Source organism: Engystomops pustulosus, chromosome 5, assembly GCF_040894005.1.
Source record: "Engystomops pustulosus chromosome 5, aEngPut4.maternal, whole genome shotgun sequence".
In the NCBI taxonomy this organism is placed as follows: domain Eukaryota; kingdom Metazoa; phylum Chordata; class Amphibia; order Anura; family Leptodactylidae; genus Engystomops; species Engystomops pustulosus.
The window spans coordinates 92,567,194-92,586,890 of record NC_092415.1 but is presented as its reverse complement, the minus strand read 5'-3'; the positions used below and the strand labels follow the sequence as shown (position 1 = coordinate 92,586,890).

Genomic DNA, 19,697 nt, shown 5'->3' with positions numbered 1-19,697 from the left:
TCCACATTGAGGGACAGCTGCTCCCAGACCCAGGCCTTTCATGATTCTGTCTGATAAATGGATGGCCTGCCTGCCATGATTTAATCTGCTTTTCTGTAGGGTTTAAATACAGACCTATAGTTATCAGATGATTGCCAACAAAAGTTATGTATGTAGCAAACTTTTTTGAACCTACAAATCATTTCCTTATATCTTTTGAGGCATCTATAGATTTCTAATAATAATCCCTAATAATAATTTAATAATTATTTATTTATATAGTACCTACAGACTCAACAGCGCTGCAAAGATCTTGCCAAATCAGTCCCTGACCCCATGGGGCTCACAATCTAATCAACCTACCAGTTTGTTTTGGAGTGTGGGAGGAAACCAAAGGACCCGGAGGAAACCCACGCAAACATGTAGAGAACATACAAATGTTTGCAAATGTTGACCTGGATGGGACTTGAACGCAGGACCCCAGCGCTACAAGGCTGTAGCGCTAACCACTGAGCCACCATGCTGCCCCCTTCCACCATTTGTGATCATACCCCTTCTGCTTCCCAGAGGCAAACTATAGAAAGGCACCCCCTTCACCCAATCCAGTAGTAACACATCATGCTATCATTTTATTAAGTGGATTGTCCATGTGGTGCTTGCCACTCATGCTAGGATCTGATGTCAAGATGGGCTGGTGTACAGGCGGTCCCCTACTTAAGAACACCTGACTTACATAGGACCCCTAGTTACAAACGGACCTTTGGATTTTGGCAATTTACTGTACTTTAGCCTTAGGCTACAATAAACAGCTATAACAGTTATCACAGGTGTCTACAATAAAGCTTTATTGTTAATCCTGGTTCTGATGACAATCCAACATTTTTAAAATCCAATTGTCACAGAGACCAAAAAAACTTTGACTGGGGTTACAATAATAAAGTATATGTTTCCGACTTAACTTAAGAACAAACTCAACTTAAGAACAAACCTACAGAACCTATCTTGTATGTAACCCGGGGACTGCCTGTATTCCATGCAGGATAATTGCTAAATAAAACAATCTCCATTTAGCACATATTGTGAATGGATTCTTATAAGAAAAATAGTCACCGTGTTCAGCACAGTAAGGATACTTGACCCTATTGATAATGGTTAACCCAAAATATATTAATTTATGTAAATATGCTAGCTGACATATATATGGTTGTGTGCAAGGGGTCTAACAAAGACCTCAACTTCAGCTGCTTGGTATTAGGCCCATAGCTTTTAGCTGCCGTGTGCACAGTATGCCAGTCATCCTCATCCATTTGTTCTCTGCCAGTCTTCTCCACATCTCCTCCTCACACTGGTGGTAGGCCTTCCTTTGTAGCTACCTGCAACCTGTCATTACCTGCAATAAATGCCACTAAGTGATTAGCTGTGAGCAATATTAAAACACTTTGCATAATACTTTAGAGCAGTGATGGCGAACCTTTTAGTGACCGAGCGCCCAAACTACAACCAAAACCCACTAATTTATCGCAAAGTGCCAACACAGAAATTTAATTTGTGTCTTATACCCCTTGCTGTCACATCTTATATTCATAATCGCACCCTGAGGAAACCAATAAAGCAGAAAATAGAAGAAATTTGGATGATCATTGTAGCTTCCCTACAGGGTCCCATAAACAGGAAGAATTGTCAGGGCCGGAGCAGGAGCTATAATGATAATCCAGATCTGTCCACACCTTCCCAGTCCTCCAGTAGTCCCAGGTAGCACTGTCACTTTAATATAGTTCTGTGCACAGTAAGTACTGGGCTGTCTGGGACTGCAGGAAGATACCTGGAGTCATCTCTGGTTATGGCCTGAGTGCCCACAGAAAGGGCTCAGAGTGCCACCTCTGGCACCAGTGCCATAGGTTCGCCACCACTGCTTTAGAGTCTAGAAAGTATGACTCCATTGACAGTTACTAGGTGTGTATTACCTATGTGTTTTCTTTCATTGCCCTTATAAGGCTGTTTTTATAGTATCTCTTTGACTTCAGAAGGGATTTTCCACCTTTAGAAAAAAGATTGATCATCCTTCTAATTTATAGTAACTGAAGCAAAGTTCATGTTATGTTGCTTGGCAGAAAAAAACCTCATAAATGCAGCGACTGGGCATATCACACAGGTATGTTTACTGGAAGTTCCTTTTTGCTTTATCAGTTTTTGTCTCTTAGAAATAAAACTTGTGTTTGGCTTAGGTTTCTCTTTCTACTTTCTCAGAATCGTTCTGGGAATCAAAAAGAAAGCATTCACCCGTAGACAGAAACTGACATCACATAATGAGACTTGTCATGTCATCATAGGTAACACATTCTTCCTTTTTCTCCACTTAATATCCATGTGTTCAGTGTCATCTGCCCAAGAGTCAAAGTTACATGGAAATACCCTATTATATTGCTCTCCTAAACTTAACGACAAGTCTGTCACAGTAATAGCATATCATTGTCTAGGTGGAAAGGAGAAGTTCCTCAGTTGTGCCGAGAAATGGTGCAGTTATGTAGAAACAATAACCACCTCTAGACAAAAGTGCATGCAATGTATTTAGTTTTTATATTTTGTTTTTATTTGTGCAGTATTTCTACTTCCTGCTAAAAAAAATATATTAATAACTAGTTGCAGTCATCTTTTACTGAGTTTTTTTCTGGTGTCCTCCAAAGAACGGGAAAAAAACACAAACCCACCGTTAACAGGGTTTTTTTTTTTACTCTAACAGAATATCATTCCCCATAGAGTTTGATTTTCCCCATAAACTAGTTCCAGAAGTAAAAGTCAGTAGTAGAGGTTTAAAAAGTAAGTTTGGGTTTTATATGCACAGTATATTGTGCAGCACATTTAATAATGCAATCAAGTGCCAAAGTCAGAACATAATTGTTGTGCATTACTTCCCTAACAGAGAATAAGGTGAGTTGGGAGGTCCTTTGTATGGTTATGGGGCATGGTGGTGGAAACCCAAATATTGCCCATTCAGATGTCAGATGCATGTTGTGTGACAAATCTCCCAACTTCCTCCTAGAAATGTTGAATGTGAGCACAAGCACGAAGGGGGTGAAAGTGGTTTGCTGTATAACTTCCATGTTATTTCTCTGTACAGGAAGTAAGACTAACAACTTGGGGGGCAATTTTTTTAGTCTCCTCATATAAGTCCACGCTTTAACCCATGCTGTGGGTGGCAGTAGTAGATTTGTTTTTGTTCAGTTTGTGGGTTAATTTATGGCACGGATATGTGGTTGGCGTGTGACAGGCATTACAATGAGTAAGACTAGGCAAAGTGTCTAGGTGTGAGAAAAATGTTCTAAAATGGACCAAGTCCACAATTACTCTTAACAGAGCTGCCACATTACAAATTTTACTTACATTCAAGGAACTTTTTTGTTGCTGGCCCATACTTAACAAATTACGTTGATCCACTTTTTATTTTTAGGCTTGAGGTACACAGGGAGAAATTGGAAGAGCTACAATGATTTAAAGGACACCTGCCAGCTAAAAAAAAAACAGGACTAGCTTTACATGCTAATGAAAAGCTGTCCCTACCCCTCTTCAATTAATGCCACTGTCAAAATCATTGATGTAGCAGAACATACCGATTAGCACTGCCACACTGTGGCACTTATAAGACCAATCGCAGGTCATATCTGGCAGCAGACTTCTCTGGCCCCTGTGGCCTCTGGTGAAGATGCTTTACTATAGTTCCAGGAATTACATGTGTCTGTAATGAAGTTTTATTGATAAAATGTGGTCCTATGATAGCACAAATTTTTGAAAATCCAATTGTCAAAGGGACAAAAAATTTTTGTCTGGAGTTACATTTATAAAAGATACTTTTATAAAAGTCAACTTACAAATTCAACTTAAGTACAAACCTAAAGAACCTATCTTGTACTTAACCCGGGGACTTCTTATTAGAGAAAGATTTTGGAATTTGCACACCTAAATATTTGATGTGAGTCACCTGCTTCTTAATTTAAATTAGATCTGTATTTGGACAGTCTCACCGTATTTTTCTTATTTAAAAGTCAATTAATAGAAATGCAACACAGAAAAAATTGTGTCCCAACAACAACACCACCATCCGCATGACAATAAAATATACAAATTACACATATACAAACAATACAGACAATAACATTCATAGAAATACAAAGACATAAAACATAAATAAAAAAAAGTATAAAAACAGAGAATCAGTACCCGATAATGAGTTATAAAATAATTTCAATAAAAATTCTGTGACTTAGCCAACTCAATTACGCTAGGTAAAAACACATTTTGAATCTGTTCGTCCTACATTTAAATTGCAAAAACCTCTGTTGTCCAATAAGTATAATATGTAATGGGTTTGCTTCAATACCTAAAATGAACCTAAATTTGGAGAGCATGTGAGAGCACAGAACTGACTCTCAGTCCTCTATCTTGGAACCAGCAATCAAACTCGTCTTTCTAACCAATTTCTTAAATTTGCTAGAGTTCACCACACTCACATTATTTCCCCAGCATACAACCGCATAAAATAAAACACTCCCAATTACAGTCTGAAGGACTTCAGCATCCTATGGTCCACATTACGACCTAAGGCAGTGATGGCGAACCTTTTGGACACAGAGTGCCCAAACTACAACCAAAACCCACTTGTATGTCGCAAAGTGCCAACATGACAATTTAAACAGTAACTTATTGATCCTTGCTGTATCCTGAGTTCACCAATACAATAGAAAGATGATGGAGAAATTTAGATTGTAGCTTCCCTCCAGGGTCCCCTAAAGAGAAAGAATCAGGGGACCCAAAGCAGGAGATCAAATGACAATCCATATCTATCCACATCTTCTCACTACTCCTATATTCCTGGCAGCCAAGGATGTCGCTTTAAAATAGCGCTGAGCATGGAACATCCTGGGCTGTCTTGGACCGGAGGAGGAAGCCTTGAGTCGTCAGCCACCACTGACCTAAGGGATCTAAAAAAAAAAATAAAGTCTCCTAGACGCCTTCTTATATAATTTCTCAGAGTTTATATGCCACGCCAACTTATCATCTAATTATACACCCAAATACTTGTAGCTTGAAACCTGCTCCACCTCTAATCTGCATTAGCTCTCGGTCAGTATTCTGTTCCCTTTGAAAACTACCATTTCCTTTGTTTTAGATACATTTAGTTCCAGTCCGTTCACGTCACACCACTCCGTAAAGGAGTTGATGGTTCATCTATACTCCGCTAAGTCACACTGCTTTATGCAACCTACTATAGCAGTATCATCTGAGTATTTCTGCATAAAACATTGACTTTCAGCAGTCAGCAGTGTAACGTAAGCAATGTAAATGGTGAACAAAAATGGAGCTAGGACAGTCCCCTGTGGGGTGCCGATATTACTCACAACCACATCAGACACATTGGGGGTCATTTACTAAGGGCCCGATTCGCGTTTTCCCGACGTGTTACCCGAATATTTCCAATTTGCGCCGATTGTACCTGAATTGCCCCAGGATTTTGGCGCACGCGATCGGATTGTGGCGCATCGGCGCCGGCATGCACGCGACGGAAATCGGGGTGTGGCCGCACAAAAACCCGACGTATTCGGAAAAAACGCCGCATTTAAAAACGGAAAATGTGTCGCTCGGGACGCGCTTACCTGCTCTCAGCCAGCCTCGGTGAATTCCAGCTCGTTCAGATGCTTTTCAGCGCAGCAGCGCCACCTGGTGGACGTCGGAGGAACTACCTTATTAAATCCCGTCCGGACCCGAATCCAGCACAGAGAACGTGCCGCTGGATCGCGAATGGGCCGGGTAAGTAAATCTGCCCCAATATTCACGATTGCAAATTGTAAAGGGTCAAGATGCAATTTTAATATTCCAGCCAAGTGTCTCAAAATAAAGCATTCGAACACCTTCATAATTATCGGGGTTAAAGCTATTGGTTAGGTTCTTTAGGAGCCTTCAACTTCTGCACAGGTACAATTCCAGAGATTCGGAACCACATAACGACATGCTGCTATTAAATAGTTCACAGAAAACAGGACCAAGTTCCCGTGAACACATGCGCAAGACTCCGTGACAAAACCCCAATCATAACCACTTTGGACAACCTTATCGTCTGAACCGATTAAAAACAGTATTTAGCACATTTGCATTCCCCTTGTCCCCCAAAAAGCTGCCCGTCTGTGTCTGCATCCCAGTAATAAGTTTCATGCCTTTCCAAACATCATTGACCTGATTACCTGCTAAGTTAAGTTCCAATTTTTCTTTATATCTCTCTTTGCATTCCTGAATCTTGACCTTAACTGCCTTCACTGTCTCCTTATACAACTCCACGTCTTTCGCCCGAAACGCTTTATGTTTCCGCATTTGTTAAACTTGTCACCACCCTCTGCGGCATCTTTACCCGCTGTCACGGGTGGTCCCGCGGCCCATATCGTGGATTGCCGCCAGCGCTTCTCACCTGTCCCGGCTCGCTCCCCTCCGCTGTGCGCGCGTGACTCAGACTGCTACGGCGCACCATTAATTGCCGCTGCCCAATTCTATATAAGCCTGCCTCTTCCTGCAAAGCCTGCCGGATCTTTGTGCCTCACAGCCTGAGAGAAAGCTTTACTGCGATTTGCCTGCGTTCCTGTGTATCCTGTGTTTCCTGCGTTCCTGTGTCCCTCCGTGTTCCTGTGTTACCTGAGCTCCTCCGTGTTCCCGTGTACCAGTGCTGCTCTGTGCTGCTGTCCTCTGTGCTGTGTTTCCGTACCCCTCTGCTTGGAATACTTTTAAAATTATGCAAATTAGCCTAAGAGGCTTCAAACTCCTTGTTTGATAAAAAATCAGGGCATAAGAAGCCAAAAGAAGAACAGATGCTGACAGAGTGGGCACAAACCTGCATGTCTTTGTACTTGGTTTACAATCCTTGATCCTGGTGGTAGATGTCCTTTAAGCATCTCATTCAAGTATCACAATTTTTACTCTCCTCCTGACAGTAGCTCTGGATTACATAAATCTTACTCTCCCTTGTCTTCTCTGCACTTGATATTGTCTGGTCCTCCAGCTAGTTATATATTTATTGTACATTTACCTTAAAGGGATTTCCAAGACCGTAAAAAACATTGGTGGCCGGGAGGGTGCTGCTTAAAAAAATAAACATTTACTTACCTCCCCGGTCCCCGCAGGGGTCCTGCACTGCCGTCTCTCCAGTCCTTGGAAGCTGCAATGTGTTCAGTTTCTGGCTGATTCAAGCCTACTCGTCCCTATTCCCAGCAATGTATAATTTGGGATGGCCAGGAGTGGGAGGGACTGCAGAGGTAAGTTTACTTTTTGAAGCAGCCCCCCCACCACCACCAGCACCAATTTTTTATTTAGAGTGTTGAACAGCCCCTTTAACTAGATGTCCCAGAATACTATTACTGATAATTCAGGTTTTATTTAAAAGTTGCTTATGCCCCCCCCAGAGGCATAGGGCTTCCAGGAAACATATTGAATCTTATACTTATTGCTTATGTTTATTCCCCCTGTGTGGGTACCACATGAAAACTGAACACTTAGGCCGCTTTCACATGTTCAATATTTTGTTAGCATTTTGCATTATTATGTGTAAGGAAAAACCAAGAACTGCTCCAAAAGCCAGAAGATGTACAAATCCTTCTATTATTTTTTCTCCCTGTAGGTTCCATTCCTGTTTTTGACTTGCAAATATTGATGCAAAATACTCATCCAATACTGACTGTGTGAAAAAGGCCTTGCTGTCAGATTTTATACAGATTACAGCTTAATTCCGGGGTTTCGAAATGGGGGCACTTTATCAATATATTATCAAAGCATCTGTATAGCAAGCAGTATAAAGCAGACAACTCAGATGATATTCTAACATTTTCTCTTGTATTTTTTCTCAGACCTGTGATTTAGAGAAGCAGTATGTACATCACAGACGGTGCTGCAATAAATGTCCGCCCGGTATGTATGACTACTAGGTCATCTCTTTTCATGAATGTTTCAGGTGCAATGAATTGTTTGCAGATAAACACCTATGATTTGTTTTTAGTAATTTGTAATAGTCAGAACATGTAGCAGCCTATCACAAAGCAGAATTAATAAGCATCACAAGAACATAACTCTATAGGCCTTTTAAAACATAAGCCTAGATCTAACCAAGCTGGTTTCGGTACTGTGTCTGTTCTCAGAACGTGCACATACACAGAATGGGGCACATTTACTTACCCATTCCGTCGCGATCCCCGCTGTGCATTGTCAGACAAGGATTTTGTTTTTAAATTCCGTGGTTTGTCCAAATCAGTTGGGTTGTCCGATGTTCAGGCCCCCGATTTGTGTCGCATGCAAGCCAGCGCTGATGCGCCACAATCCGATCGCGTCCTCCAAAAATCCGGGGCAATTTAGGGCAAAACGGTAAAAAGTCGGGAAACCCGACGGAAATGCGCTGTTCGGACCCTTAGTAAATGTGTCCCAATGTGTCCAGATTTTCAAGGAGGATTCCTGACCTTTACTTATGGCAAAAGGCTACAATTGCTCTCACTGTATTCCTAGGTGTATGTAATCAGTATTCCTACTTGTGCAGCCTCCCCCTCTGTGTCAGTAGGTTGTATCATCAGTAGGCAGTGATTTGTTGCTGCCTATGTTCAGCGACCAGATCACTGTGGGTTTGAGGACCCTTGGGGCCTAAAGCGATAGTGACAAAAATATTCCAAAAATACTCTGCTCTATCATACTATAAAAATATGGTGAATGGTTTAACCATTAAATGTCTGAATTTGTGCTTTTTCACCATCTTACCACCCATAAAAATTCTAATTAAAAGTGATCAAAAAATTTAGTCCTGCAAACGGTATTAAACATCAGCTCTTTATGAAAACATGACTCTTTAAACAGCTCCATACAACAAAGTATGAAAACGTTATGGGTCAGAATATGGAGATAGGGAATTTTTTTAAAAAACATAATAGCACGCAGTTATCAATTTGGGCACAGGGTCCTTGTTTTTGGCGCACAGAATCTGCTTTAACTTTCAATGCGATGTAAGAATGTGGCGCAAGGAGTTAATGCTGTGTTGTAGGACCGAAAAGGGTTAGAACTGTCTTCACATTCATGAAGGTGAAATATAACTTCATAGACCATCTTTTTGCAGCGCAAAATATTGGACCAAAAGCATGTCAGAGAACTAGATTTGCAGGAAAAGTGTTGAATTACCAAGCAGCAGCAAAATTGTGCACCCAAGAAAAAGAGAAATTCGTCAGTACCGGAAAACCAGCGATATAGAGGCACTGACACTTAATAAATATGGTGAAACAGCAACAGCAAAGAAAAAAGACGCCAGTTTTCCTTCTGAAAGTCAACAGTGAATGTGGGGGCATTCACTGTTGACTTTCAGAAGGAAAACTGGCGTCTTTTTTCTTTGCTGTTGCTCTATAGTATCTTCATGATCCTTCTGACCCAAAGAAAATGTCAGTGAAAGCTCAGTGAAAAGCATAAAAACAAAGCACATAAGAAATTGGTGCACGATGAACAAGAAATCTAATCTTTACATATTTATTCAATCCAGGAACGCACCTAAAAATCAGATGTACTTCTACAGCAAACACTACTTGCAGTCTTTGTGGTCATAATGAATACATGAGCTTTTGGAATGAAGATCTGAAGTGCACTCGTCACATAGTTTGTGATCCCGGTAAGGAACAGTACCGGCGCCTGCATAGTCTTTTTGTTTGTAATCATTGCGTCATTATGTTCAGAATGATAAGCATCTTCACTTGGAGTGCAGTGGTGTGATATATTAATTTCAGATTTATATTAAAAGTTATAAATGCATCACATTGGAAAAATTCAATAATCTTATTGTTGAATTGTTAAAGCATGTTAAAGGAAATCTACCATCAAAATCAAGCATGATAAAATCAGGGACACTTAAATATACCTTCAGGCACTCTGACTGTAGAAATCTTCTTATATTGTTTATCCATGGCCTCCTTCCTTCTAAAATAATTTTTTTAAAAGCTCTCTGTGATGTTAACAGAGCCACTCTGTGTTGCAGCTTCACAGGCTCCTACACCATGCAGGAGTTTTTTCCCCTTCCACTGTGTGCTGAACTTTCTCAGGCAGCGGGAAGGGAGAGACACTGTAATGGCTTATAAAGTTGGGGATGACTCTGGTAACACCCCACAGAGCCCATCTGGCTGATTAGTATATTTTGAAAAATGTTATTGAATTAAAGAACATTAGCATAGTTGCAGCGCCTTGATCTATCACCTTGTTTTATCATGTTTGATTTTGATGGTAGATTTCATTTAAAGGGGTTTGTCCATGAAAGAAAGTTCGCAAATTTGAATCCCTCTAGTAATGTTTACACAATAAAACAAATTTTTAACCTCCTTACTCTCCAATTTTACTCAGTTTTAGCTCCTATCAGTTACTGATGGTCAGTGTAAAATACCAGATTGTTTTCAGGGACTCTCTGTGCAGACACTTCATGATTCCTCTGAACTATGAGATGCTGTGTGATGACAATGTGCTTAGATTATCAGGGTACAGGTTTATCTACACTTTTATTTAACTTCTGAACATCCTACTAGTATATGAGGCATAGAAAAAAACGAAAGATGAAAGATGATCAGATCAAAGAGTTGCATATAACGTACAGTGCGGCACATGGAAAGTTGGCTGAAGTCGGCATACTTTAGCAGTACTATGTATCTTTCTAAATTTGCCATTGTGATACATGTCTGGGTTTTTTTGTCTCTGATTTTTTTGTGACTTTTTAGGTGTAGGTATGAAGCTAAGCATGGGTTGTACTTCGTTTAGCACCTAAAAAGTTTCAAATTTTCACCTAAAAAGTAGCAAAAGAAAGAAAACATGTGTCTTGGAAAGATACATTTAGGAACACTGCAACATATACAACAACAGGCTAACTTTTTAAAACCTTGTCATAGTAGCAAAAATGCACAGATCAAAATAAAGATACATGTCCCCCACTTCAGCACTGCTACATCGGAGCTATAACACACACAGAGTGGCTCCCTCCTTGTAGAGCAAGTCCATGCACGATGCTGCATGCTGGCAGAAAGTTTCTGTGTGTGAGCTCTTCTTGTAATGAAAGGGCAGAGAGCACATTGCATCTTGCAGACGCAATGGCAGGAGATTTATGGCAGGACCCTGGGGAAACCAAAATTGTATACACCAGGACTGATAGATACAGGGTGGAATTATATCTGGGAAATTCTGTATGTTTGTTAATAACAGTGAATTAGAGAATGTGTTGTTTTGTTATCTTGAGTTTATTTAAGAAGCTTGTCTTCGTGAGAATACCCCTTTAAGGCCATTAGTTTCCGAATTGTGCCTCAAAACTTTAAACTACTCCTAGCAGTTATATGCACTTAATTTATATACATTTTTCAGAATTCTATCATAATTTGACTCCAGAGTGGAAAAATAGTTAACCCCTTAATGACCGCCGTTAGGGGCGGCCATTAAGGGTACTTCTTCTGACGCGTACGCCTTTCTACGGCGGCACGTCAGAAGAAGATTTCGGGACATCGGTCTCGCTGGTGCCGGTATCGGGCTGTGATCTTACATCCTAGACCCGGCACTAACACCCGGGATCGGAAAAACTCAGATCCCGGGTGTTTAACCCCTTACACGCCGTGGTCAAGCATGATGATCGCTTGTTCAAGCGGATGATCGCTTGTTCAAGCCAAGAAGTAGAAAATGTAAAAAAGTAAAAAAAAAAAAGATGAAATCATTTTATTATATAATTGAATAAATAAATAAATAAAATAAAAGTCCCATAATCTCCCCAGTTACAAATGCAAATAAAGTATATAAAACACAAAAACACATACATATTTGGTATCACCGCGTCCGTATCAATCTGAATAAATCTAAATCAATATTGAACCCGCTCGGTGAACTAAGTAAAAAAAAACTCGAAAAACTTCCCGTAATATACAATTTTTCATCAAACACCATCACAAACAATGTTCTAAAAAGTGATCAAAAAAAGTTACGTTGCCTAATATGATACGACTGAAATGAACAACTCTTTTCAGAAAAAATAAGCCCTCAACCAGGTCTGACAACAGAAAAATACAGAAGTTATGGCCCTAAAAGGTTGTCAATAGTAAAAACAATGCAATATTCTCCAATATTGGTTTTGCTCAGGAAAATTGAGAAAAGATAAGAAAAACTATATAAATTAGGTATCGCTGCAATCGTAGTGAACCAGAGAATAAAGATAAAATATTATTTTTATGTTACGGTGAGCGGGGGGGGATGCTAAAAATCCAAAATAAAAATTGATGATTTTGTTTGTGTCCCCCTTGAAATAGTTAATAAAATCTCATGATAAAGGTATAGACCCCCAGAATGAATTATCTTTAGATTGTATCTCATCCCGTAAAAAATAAGCCCTCATATGTTTGCATTACCAAAAAAATTTAAAAATTTATAGGTTGTACAATGTGACAATACAAATCTGCTGTGAAGGGCGCCTCCATTAATTCTATACTCGGCCGTGCGCCCATACAGCAGTTACCACCACACTACAGTATCAGTACACTTGGGAGGAATTGGGCATCAAACGTTGCAGAGCGTTTCATCATTTAATTTATTCTGAAACTGTCGGTTTGGCCTAAATGAATGTATTTTCCAAAAAAATTCCATAGTTTCTAAATCGCAGGTCCATATTGTTTTAACCCATGTGAAACACTTAAAGGGTTAATGGACTTAATAGAAGTTGTCTTACATACTTTGAGGGGTGAAGTTTCTATAGTGGGGTAATTTATGTGGTTTTACTATTATTTAGGCCTTTCAAAGTCACTTGGACGCTGAGTTGTCCCTCAAAATGTGAGTTTTGGCAATTTTCATGAAAATGAGAAAAATTGCACCTAAAGATCTGCACCTCATAACATCCTAAAAAAATAGCAGGACGCATAAAATATCATCCCAAGATAAAGCAGATATTCCGTAAATGTTAATTATCAAGCTTTTGGGGTAGTTTTACTTCCTGTCTGGAAAGCAGAACATTTCAAACTTGGAAAATGTAGAATTTTTACAAACTTTTGCCAAATTTTCACTTTTTTTCAGAACAAAACGCAAAACTTATCACTTAAATTTTATAACTAACATGAAATACAATGTGTCACGAGAAAATATTCTCAAAATCACCCGGATATGTTAAAGTGTTCCGAAGTTATAACCAATTATCGTGAGACATGTCAGATTTGAAAAATCTAGTCTGATCATTGAACTGAAAACTAGTGTCGGTGATAAAGGGTTAAAAGAGCCAAATTAATAGTTTTGGAAATACATTAATTGAAAACTGCCTGGTATTGGTTGTCAAATTTCAGCAAATAATTGATATGGTCTGTGTAAATCTGTCCATGTTCATGTGATTGAGGTGCACGAACCATCACAGAGTGTAATGAGAGTCGTGTGATACTAACAAGCAAATGCCAGTCCATCACATGACCATGGACCGGTGTTTTAACTTTTCAGGGCATGAAATGCTCTTTCTATCATTCCCTCTTTTATGTTAAATCTCCCCTATTTGACTATAAGTGACTAAAAGTGACTCTTCTCTGCTCATTTTCATATGACTTTTTTAGGTAAATGGCTGAAATTTTAAGGGGATGTGTCACTAACAATAATGGACCTTAGAGCATAACATTTCAAATATGTTTGTAAAATACACCTATTTCCCATTTTGCGTTGTTCTCAGTATATTGACTTGTTAGTGTCCCCAGTACCTAGTCAGTTTCATTTTACAATTGTCAGCAGCTCTGTAAGCATGATGGGTTCACGCTCATTTAGCTGGAACTATGAATCCCGGACGGTTCAGAAAGCAAGCACTTCCGTATGTATTCATACACTGAATTCCCAACCATTGAGACAGGTATATATCCATAGGGACCGTCTGTGATTCATAGTTACAGCTAAATGAGTTGACAACTATAAAATGAAGGTGTTGTAGACACTGACAAGTCAATATATTGAGAACTAGGGAAAATTGGAAATAGGTGTATATTACAAACATGTTCAAAATGCTATGCTCTTATGACATTAGGTCCATTATTGTAAGTGACATAACGCCTTTAACATAAGAGAGGCAATACTAGAAAGGATACGGTACTGGTAGTTTAGTGATGTAAAAACTGCTTATAGGTTCCCTTTAAGAATAGGATTTAGGTGTCAAAGCACTATAATCTTTTGGGGAGCAGTTATAGGAACCTGTCCACTTTAGTCCTTGTTTACAGTTCCAAGATACATGAGTCTGAGGCTACACACATCACAGAGGTCAGGATATTTATCCAGGGACAGACTCCAGACAAGATGGTGAACTTTTCTCTGAGAGTGGATAAAACACCATACAGACTTGGGCAGAGATTTATCACTGCTTCTATGCCAGTTTTCTATACAGCCCAATGGATACGTCAAGAAGCCTCTAGATGTATCCAGCGGGACACGGGCAGCGTGGCCGCTATCATACGCGGCACACGAGCACCGGCATATGATAAATCCTCCACTTGGTGCGTTATTTCAACCCGACCTGATATTTCTTGTAAAGACCAAACGTCACTAGGTTCGAATATTTCAGAATATTAAAAACTTAAATGTTTGTTAAGTAGGATAATAAAAAAAATGTTTAACTATAATAGGCCTTTCCATAAGATCACAAATGGAACATTCAGCGTTTCCTGGTTTGTAAGTAGAACAATAAAAAGATTCTACCATCTCAGCATAGAAAGAGCAGAGATATAAGTGTATGAAAGTTATATGGAATCACATTTACACATATAAAACTTTTCTTCTTGCAGGGAAAGCATTGCGTACGTCTTATATGGGGAACAGCACCGCCCCTCGAGAATGCGTGTGCATTGAAGGTTACCACTTTGATACCAGACAAGAAATTTGTATGGAGAATAATAAGTGCCACCTTGGATTTGGAGTGCAGTTACCAGGTGACTGTCTTGTGTGTCTCTTATCTCTGTCTTTATATTGTGGGGAGAAGACTTCATCTAAACTGTACATCTTTGTAAATGTTTATTTCTTGAACATGCTTTTTACCATTTCATTTTTTCACTTCTAGTGCAAACCAATAAAAATACTGTCTGTATACCGTGTCCTGTGGGATATTATTCTAACACTTCATCTGCGATGGAAGCATGCAAACGCTGGACAAAGTAGGTCTCCTACATTAGAGCTGAGTATGTATATTATCCAGAAAGAGTCCAACTCAATAGAAACTAAAAATCCCAGTACCATGCTGTGCCTTGTTTCCATCTTTACACTCAAATTCTAAAATGTGCCTCATATTTTGTTGCACAAAACAATGTAGATTTAGATTTGTCACAGTTTTGCCCATCCTACTTTAATGGGCATAGGCTTTTTTTTCTTTCATTAGCCAGCACGGTGCCCCTGCCACTAATACAAGTTGTTACAGTAAAGCTGAAACCAACCATTGCCATCAATATCCAGTAATGTAGAAGTACTTTTATCACAGCACTATGTATTATGTGCATAGTACATTCCTGCCATTACATTATGTGCTTTTCCTCCTGAATATCCTAGCTTTATTTACTCTGATCTTTGTTAAGACGCATTTCTTGACTTTCAGCTGCATTTCTTTTCACATTTCATGGGTAGAATGGATGTCTAATGGTTGTATTTGTTTCAGTGCCTCCCAACTTACCTTGGAAGGCTGTTTACACAGTCTACACAGTCTACAGACTTTTCCAGAACCTTGGCCACTTCTAAGCAAATGCAGACCCCAGCAACAGACTCACTTAATAGAGGCTCAGACCAGACTCCATAAATTCCTTCAGACTCCAGTTGCTCGGTATACAGACCTTAAACCAGATCATATCAAAATTATATAGACCTCTGACAGAAGCTCAATTCTGCACTTCTGTCTCCTCGTTTTAGGACGTGCACATCAATGGTCATGTGACCATCTCTTTAAAAAAAAAATATATAAAGAAATACATTTACCTGTGAGTGCTGCCAAGCAGTAATACTGCTCACCCCCATGGGTGATTTTACCTTTGTTATATTTTGCAGTCACACTACTTAAAGAAGAACCATGTTATGACATGCCACAATGAATTTTGTATGATTGTACAGTGTTTTACTTGCATTTATTCTCCTGATTTACAGAATATATTGAGTTTGCTTATATAGATTGAAAATGTGAAGTTTTCTGTAACCTCAAATTTTCTGTGTCTTTTTCAGCTGTACAGATGTTGGATTGGAAGAAATTATTGAAGGCACTAACATTTCTGATGCAATCTGTGATCGGCGTATTGTTCTGAAAGATAGTAAGTTGAAATAAAAAAATATCCTTGTGTTAATAAAGCAATTTAATAATATAGGAAAGGATAGAAATAACCCTTGTCAAATTGTTGTGGGCAATAAACCTTGAATGGTAAACTTTGTGGCCTATCTGCCAGTTTTTGGCCCCTTATACATTGGCATATGCTCATTGGGCCGTACTTGGGCATAGCACATGGTCCAGTAGGATAAAGGAGGAGTAATTGAAAGCCGTGCAGCTGCCTGGCTGGGTGATGGTGCATTGACACAATGGGGGTCATTTATTAAGGGCCCGAATCGCGTTTTTACGGCGATTTACCCGAATTTTTCCTTTTTGCGTCGATTTTCCCTGAATTGCCCCTGGTTTTTGGCGCACACGATCGGATTGTGGCGCATCGGTGCCGACATGCTCGCGCCGAAAATGGGGGGGGGGGGGCGTGGCCGTACGAAAACCCGACGGATTCTGGGAAACCGTCGCATTTAAAAAAAAAAAAGTGTCACTGGACACGCGCTTACCTGCACCCACGGTGAACTTCAGCGCAGCAGCGACACCTGGAAGACGTCGGAGGAACTACCTTAGTGAATCGCCGGAAGACCCGAATCCTCCACACAGAACCCGCCGCTGGATCGCGACTGGACCGGGTAAGTAAATCTGTCCCAATGAGTTCTTACAGCACCATGACCGGATGCCATAGACGTCTATGGGACCGTGATATGGCCACAAATTGTGCGGCTGTATCACTGCCCCCCATGCGTTTGTGTGCATGGTGACTAACAAGAGATGTTAGTAGTCTGTTTTAAATGACCCCTTAGTTTACATCCTTGTAGATAGGCCTCATGCACATCAATGTGTGCACTTTGTGGACCACAAACAAAGGAATGTGATCCCTTCTGACCTTGGCGCTCACTACACCTATGTCAATAAAAAATCACATTGGGAACATTTTACTAGGTTGTCTGATCAATCCTACCATATACTGCCATACTACAGTATGGCAGTATATGAAGATTTTCCACCTCATTCATTACAATGTGCAAAACGAGACAGCCTCGGGTCTTTAGAAGATGACGTCACGGGGAGTGACGATCATCAACAAGATGGCGGTGGTGGTAGGTTCCCTTTAAGTTTATGTAAAGATGTAATATTTACTTGCACCCAGTACAGCAGACTACAGTAACTTGCTGTCAGAAGCTTTATGGATGGGAGCATTTTGGTAATGTGAACAGCACCCTATTTGATAAATTACTTATGTAGTTATAGTTTGCTTTTCTGTTGCTTATATGTGCATGTTATTGCTTCTTATATCTGACATACATATTCTCTGTTTTTTATGCAGTGACAAAGGTGGTCATCCTGATTATTTTTCCTATTGTTGCATCTGGGATTGTCATATGCATCATCTATGCTGTGTGTTTTAGGAAGAAATTTCGTGTACTGATAGGTATTCCATTTCTTGTATCAAGAGCTACTCATTTCTTTATAAATCATGTTTACCTCTTGTGCACTTCTTATTGACTGCTCACAATACATGCCTGCAGATAAGAACTGCCAGAAAATGTGTAAAAATGTGTCTCCACCATTAGTATCATCAGGGTGCTCTCATATGCATAAGCAGTACCCCATAGTAGTGATCACCACAATAATAGTGATGTGGAAAGCCCAGACCCATAACCACCCAACAGGAGTGACCCCCCTAAACTAGTATCACCCTTATTAGAATTCCCTGTTTTATGTGAAATCTTGTCATTTTGCCCTTTTACACAATTTCCTCCAGTCATGTGAAAATGAACAGAGAAGTATCTATTTTGCCTGATGTGACTCAAGTTTAGAAGCTGCGGATTGAAAGGGGGGGGGGCGGGGGGCATCACTTCAGATTCTCCTATTTTTGTTTTTTTAGTACTTGGAAAAATAATCGGGGCTACTGTTTAGACCATGTCTGATTTGCTGGAGTTTGCTATAGTCTCTGCCAGTTTTCCACCAGAGGCCATAGTATAGACATTCACGCCCTTGCCCATTCACCAACCCCCTCCCCATCCACTCCCTACCCCGACACGACTTAAAGTGGCGTGCGGGTTATAGTAGCCAAGAAACTGGTGGGGAGAGGGAGATTTATATGCATGGAAGGCATAATGAATCTTCCCCATGCTGTCATATAAAATGTAAGAATCTCCTATTTCAGATCATATCTTATGGTTTTGTGATCAGCAGAATCGAAGATACAAGCAGCTAAATACAGAGTTGGAAATGAGTTACAGATTAAAATAAAATTCCTTTTTTTAACTGCCTGTATCCCTGGCACTGTACCACAAGACTGATTCTTATCTTTAAAGAGGACCTGTCACTTCTAAAAACTGCATTAGGAGCCGCTCACTAAAGTAGTGCTACAGCATATGCCGCAGTGTTACACTGTTAGCGTTATCGTTAACCTCAGATAATGCTAACAAACGCTGCAACGCTGTACAATTGAAAGCGTCGGACCGGTCGTGGGTATTCATGAGGGGGCAGATATACGGGCGGTGACTGCTGTGTGAAGCTCGCCAGTCACGGTCGGCCTGTGAAGTAGGATGGCGGTCTGGAGGAGAGGCAGCGCCTCGGACCGCCCCCTCATGAATACCCCCGACCGCTTACAGCGTGATCCAGCGTTTTCAATTGAACAGCGCTACAGTGTTTGTTAGGTTTCCGATAACGCTAGCAGTGTAACACTGCGGCATATGCTGTAGCACTTTAGTACTTTAGTAAGCAGCTCTTAGTGCAGTTTTTAGAGGTGACAGGTTCTCTTTAATATGACACTAAAAGTATTTTTTTAGGTTATATAGAACCGAAGATTGATGGCTGCTCAATGAATCCTCACTGTACTCCTAAAAGTATAATATACCTTCTGTAGTTTAACAGTGTGGACTGAAATGTATACATGTTGGTAAAAAGCAGACAAGTACAGTATGTATGCACAGGGCCACAGTAACTACAGGGTGAGCAATACTGTTTGCATTTATAAAAAGACACGAGAAGTAATTTATATGTCTTCATGAGACTCATCTCACTCCACAGGCTATAAGACTGTATAAAACTAGTATTAAGTGGGCCTGTCATACAGCACAATACTTCCTGCTCCATTTGTATCCATAGGTTCTTAAGATGAGAGACACATAAAGTACTTCTCCATTAAATATGATGGCTTCACCTGTAGTGTATATGCCACTTACAGATACAGGGACTTGTTATAAAATAGGAAGAAATTTCTGTAATGCTCAATTAGTATTGCTCTACATGATCACCCGTCATGGTCACCCATTAGTCTTGTTGATAAGGCATAAACCCCCTTTTGGTATCACTGAAAGTAAAAAGCTCACTTAGTGGTCTCTGCAAGTTTATAAAGGGAGTCTATCAGTAGTTTTGAGCATATAGAGCTGCACAAAGC

The 19,697-nt window shown here is 40.0% G+C and overlaps 1 protein-coding gene across 1 annotated transcript in view; it reads left to right on the top strand.

Annotated features, from left to right (window-relative positions):
* TNFRSF11A (TNF receptor superfamily member 11a) overlaps positions 1-19,697 on the top strand; it is a 53,626-nt gene that overhangs the window by 19,416 nt on the left and 14,513 nt on the right. The window contains exons 2-7 of the mRNA XM_072152702.1: positions 7,860-7,920; positions 9,521-9,646; positions 14,787-14,930; positions 15,059-15,152; positions 16,201-16,286; positions 17,616-17,720. Coding sequence (XP_072008803.1) covers positions 7,860-7,920; positions 9,521-9,646; positions 14,787-14,930; positions 15,059-15,152; positions 16,201-16,286; positions 17,616-17,720 — 616 coding nt within the window. The remainder of the gene's footprint in view (positions 1-7,859; positions 7,921-9,520; positions 9,647-14,786; positions 14,931-15,058; positions 15,153-16,200; positions 16,287-17,615; positions 17,721-19,697) is intronic.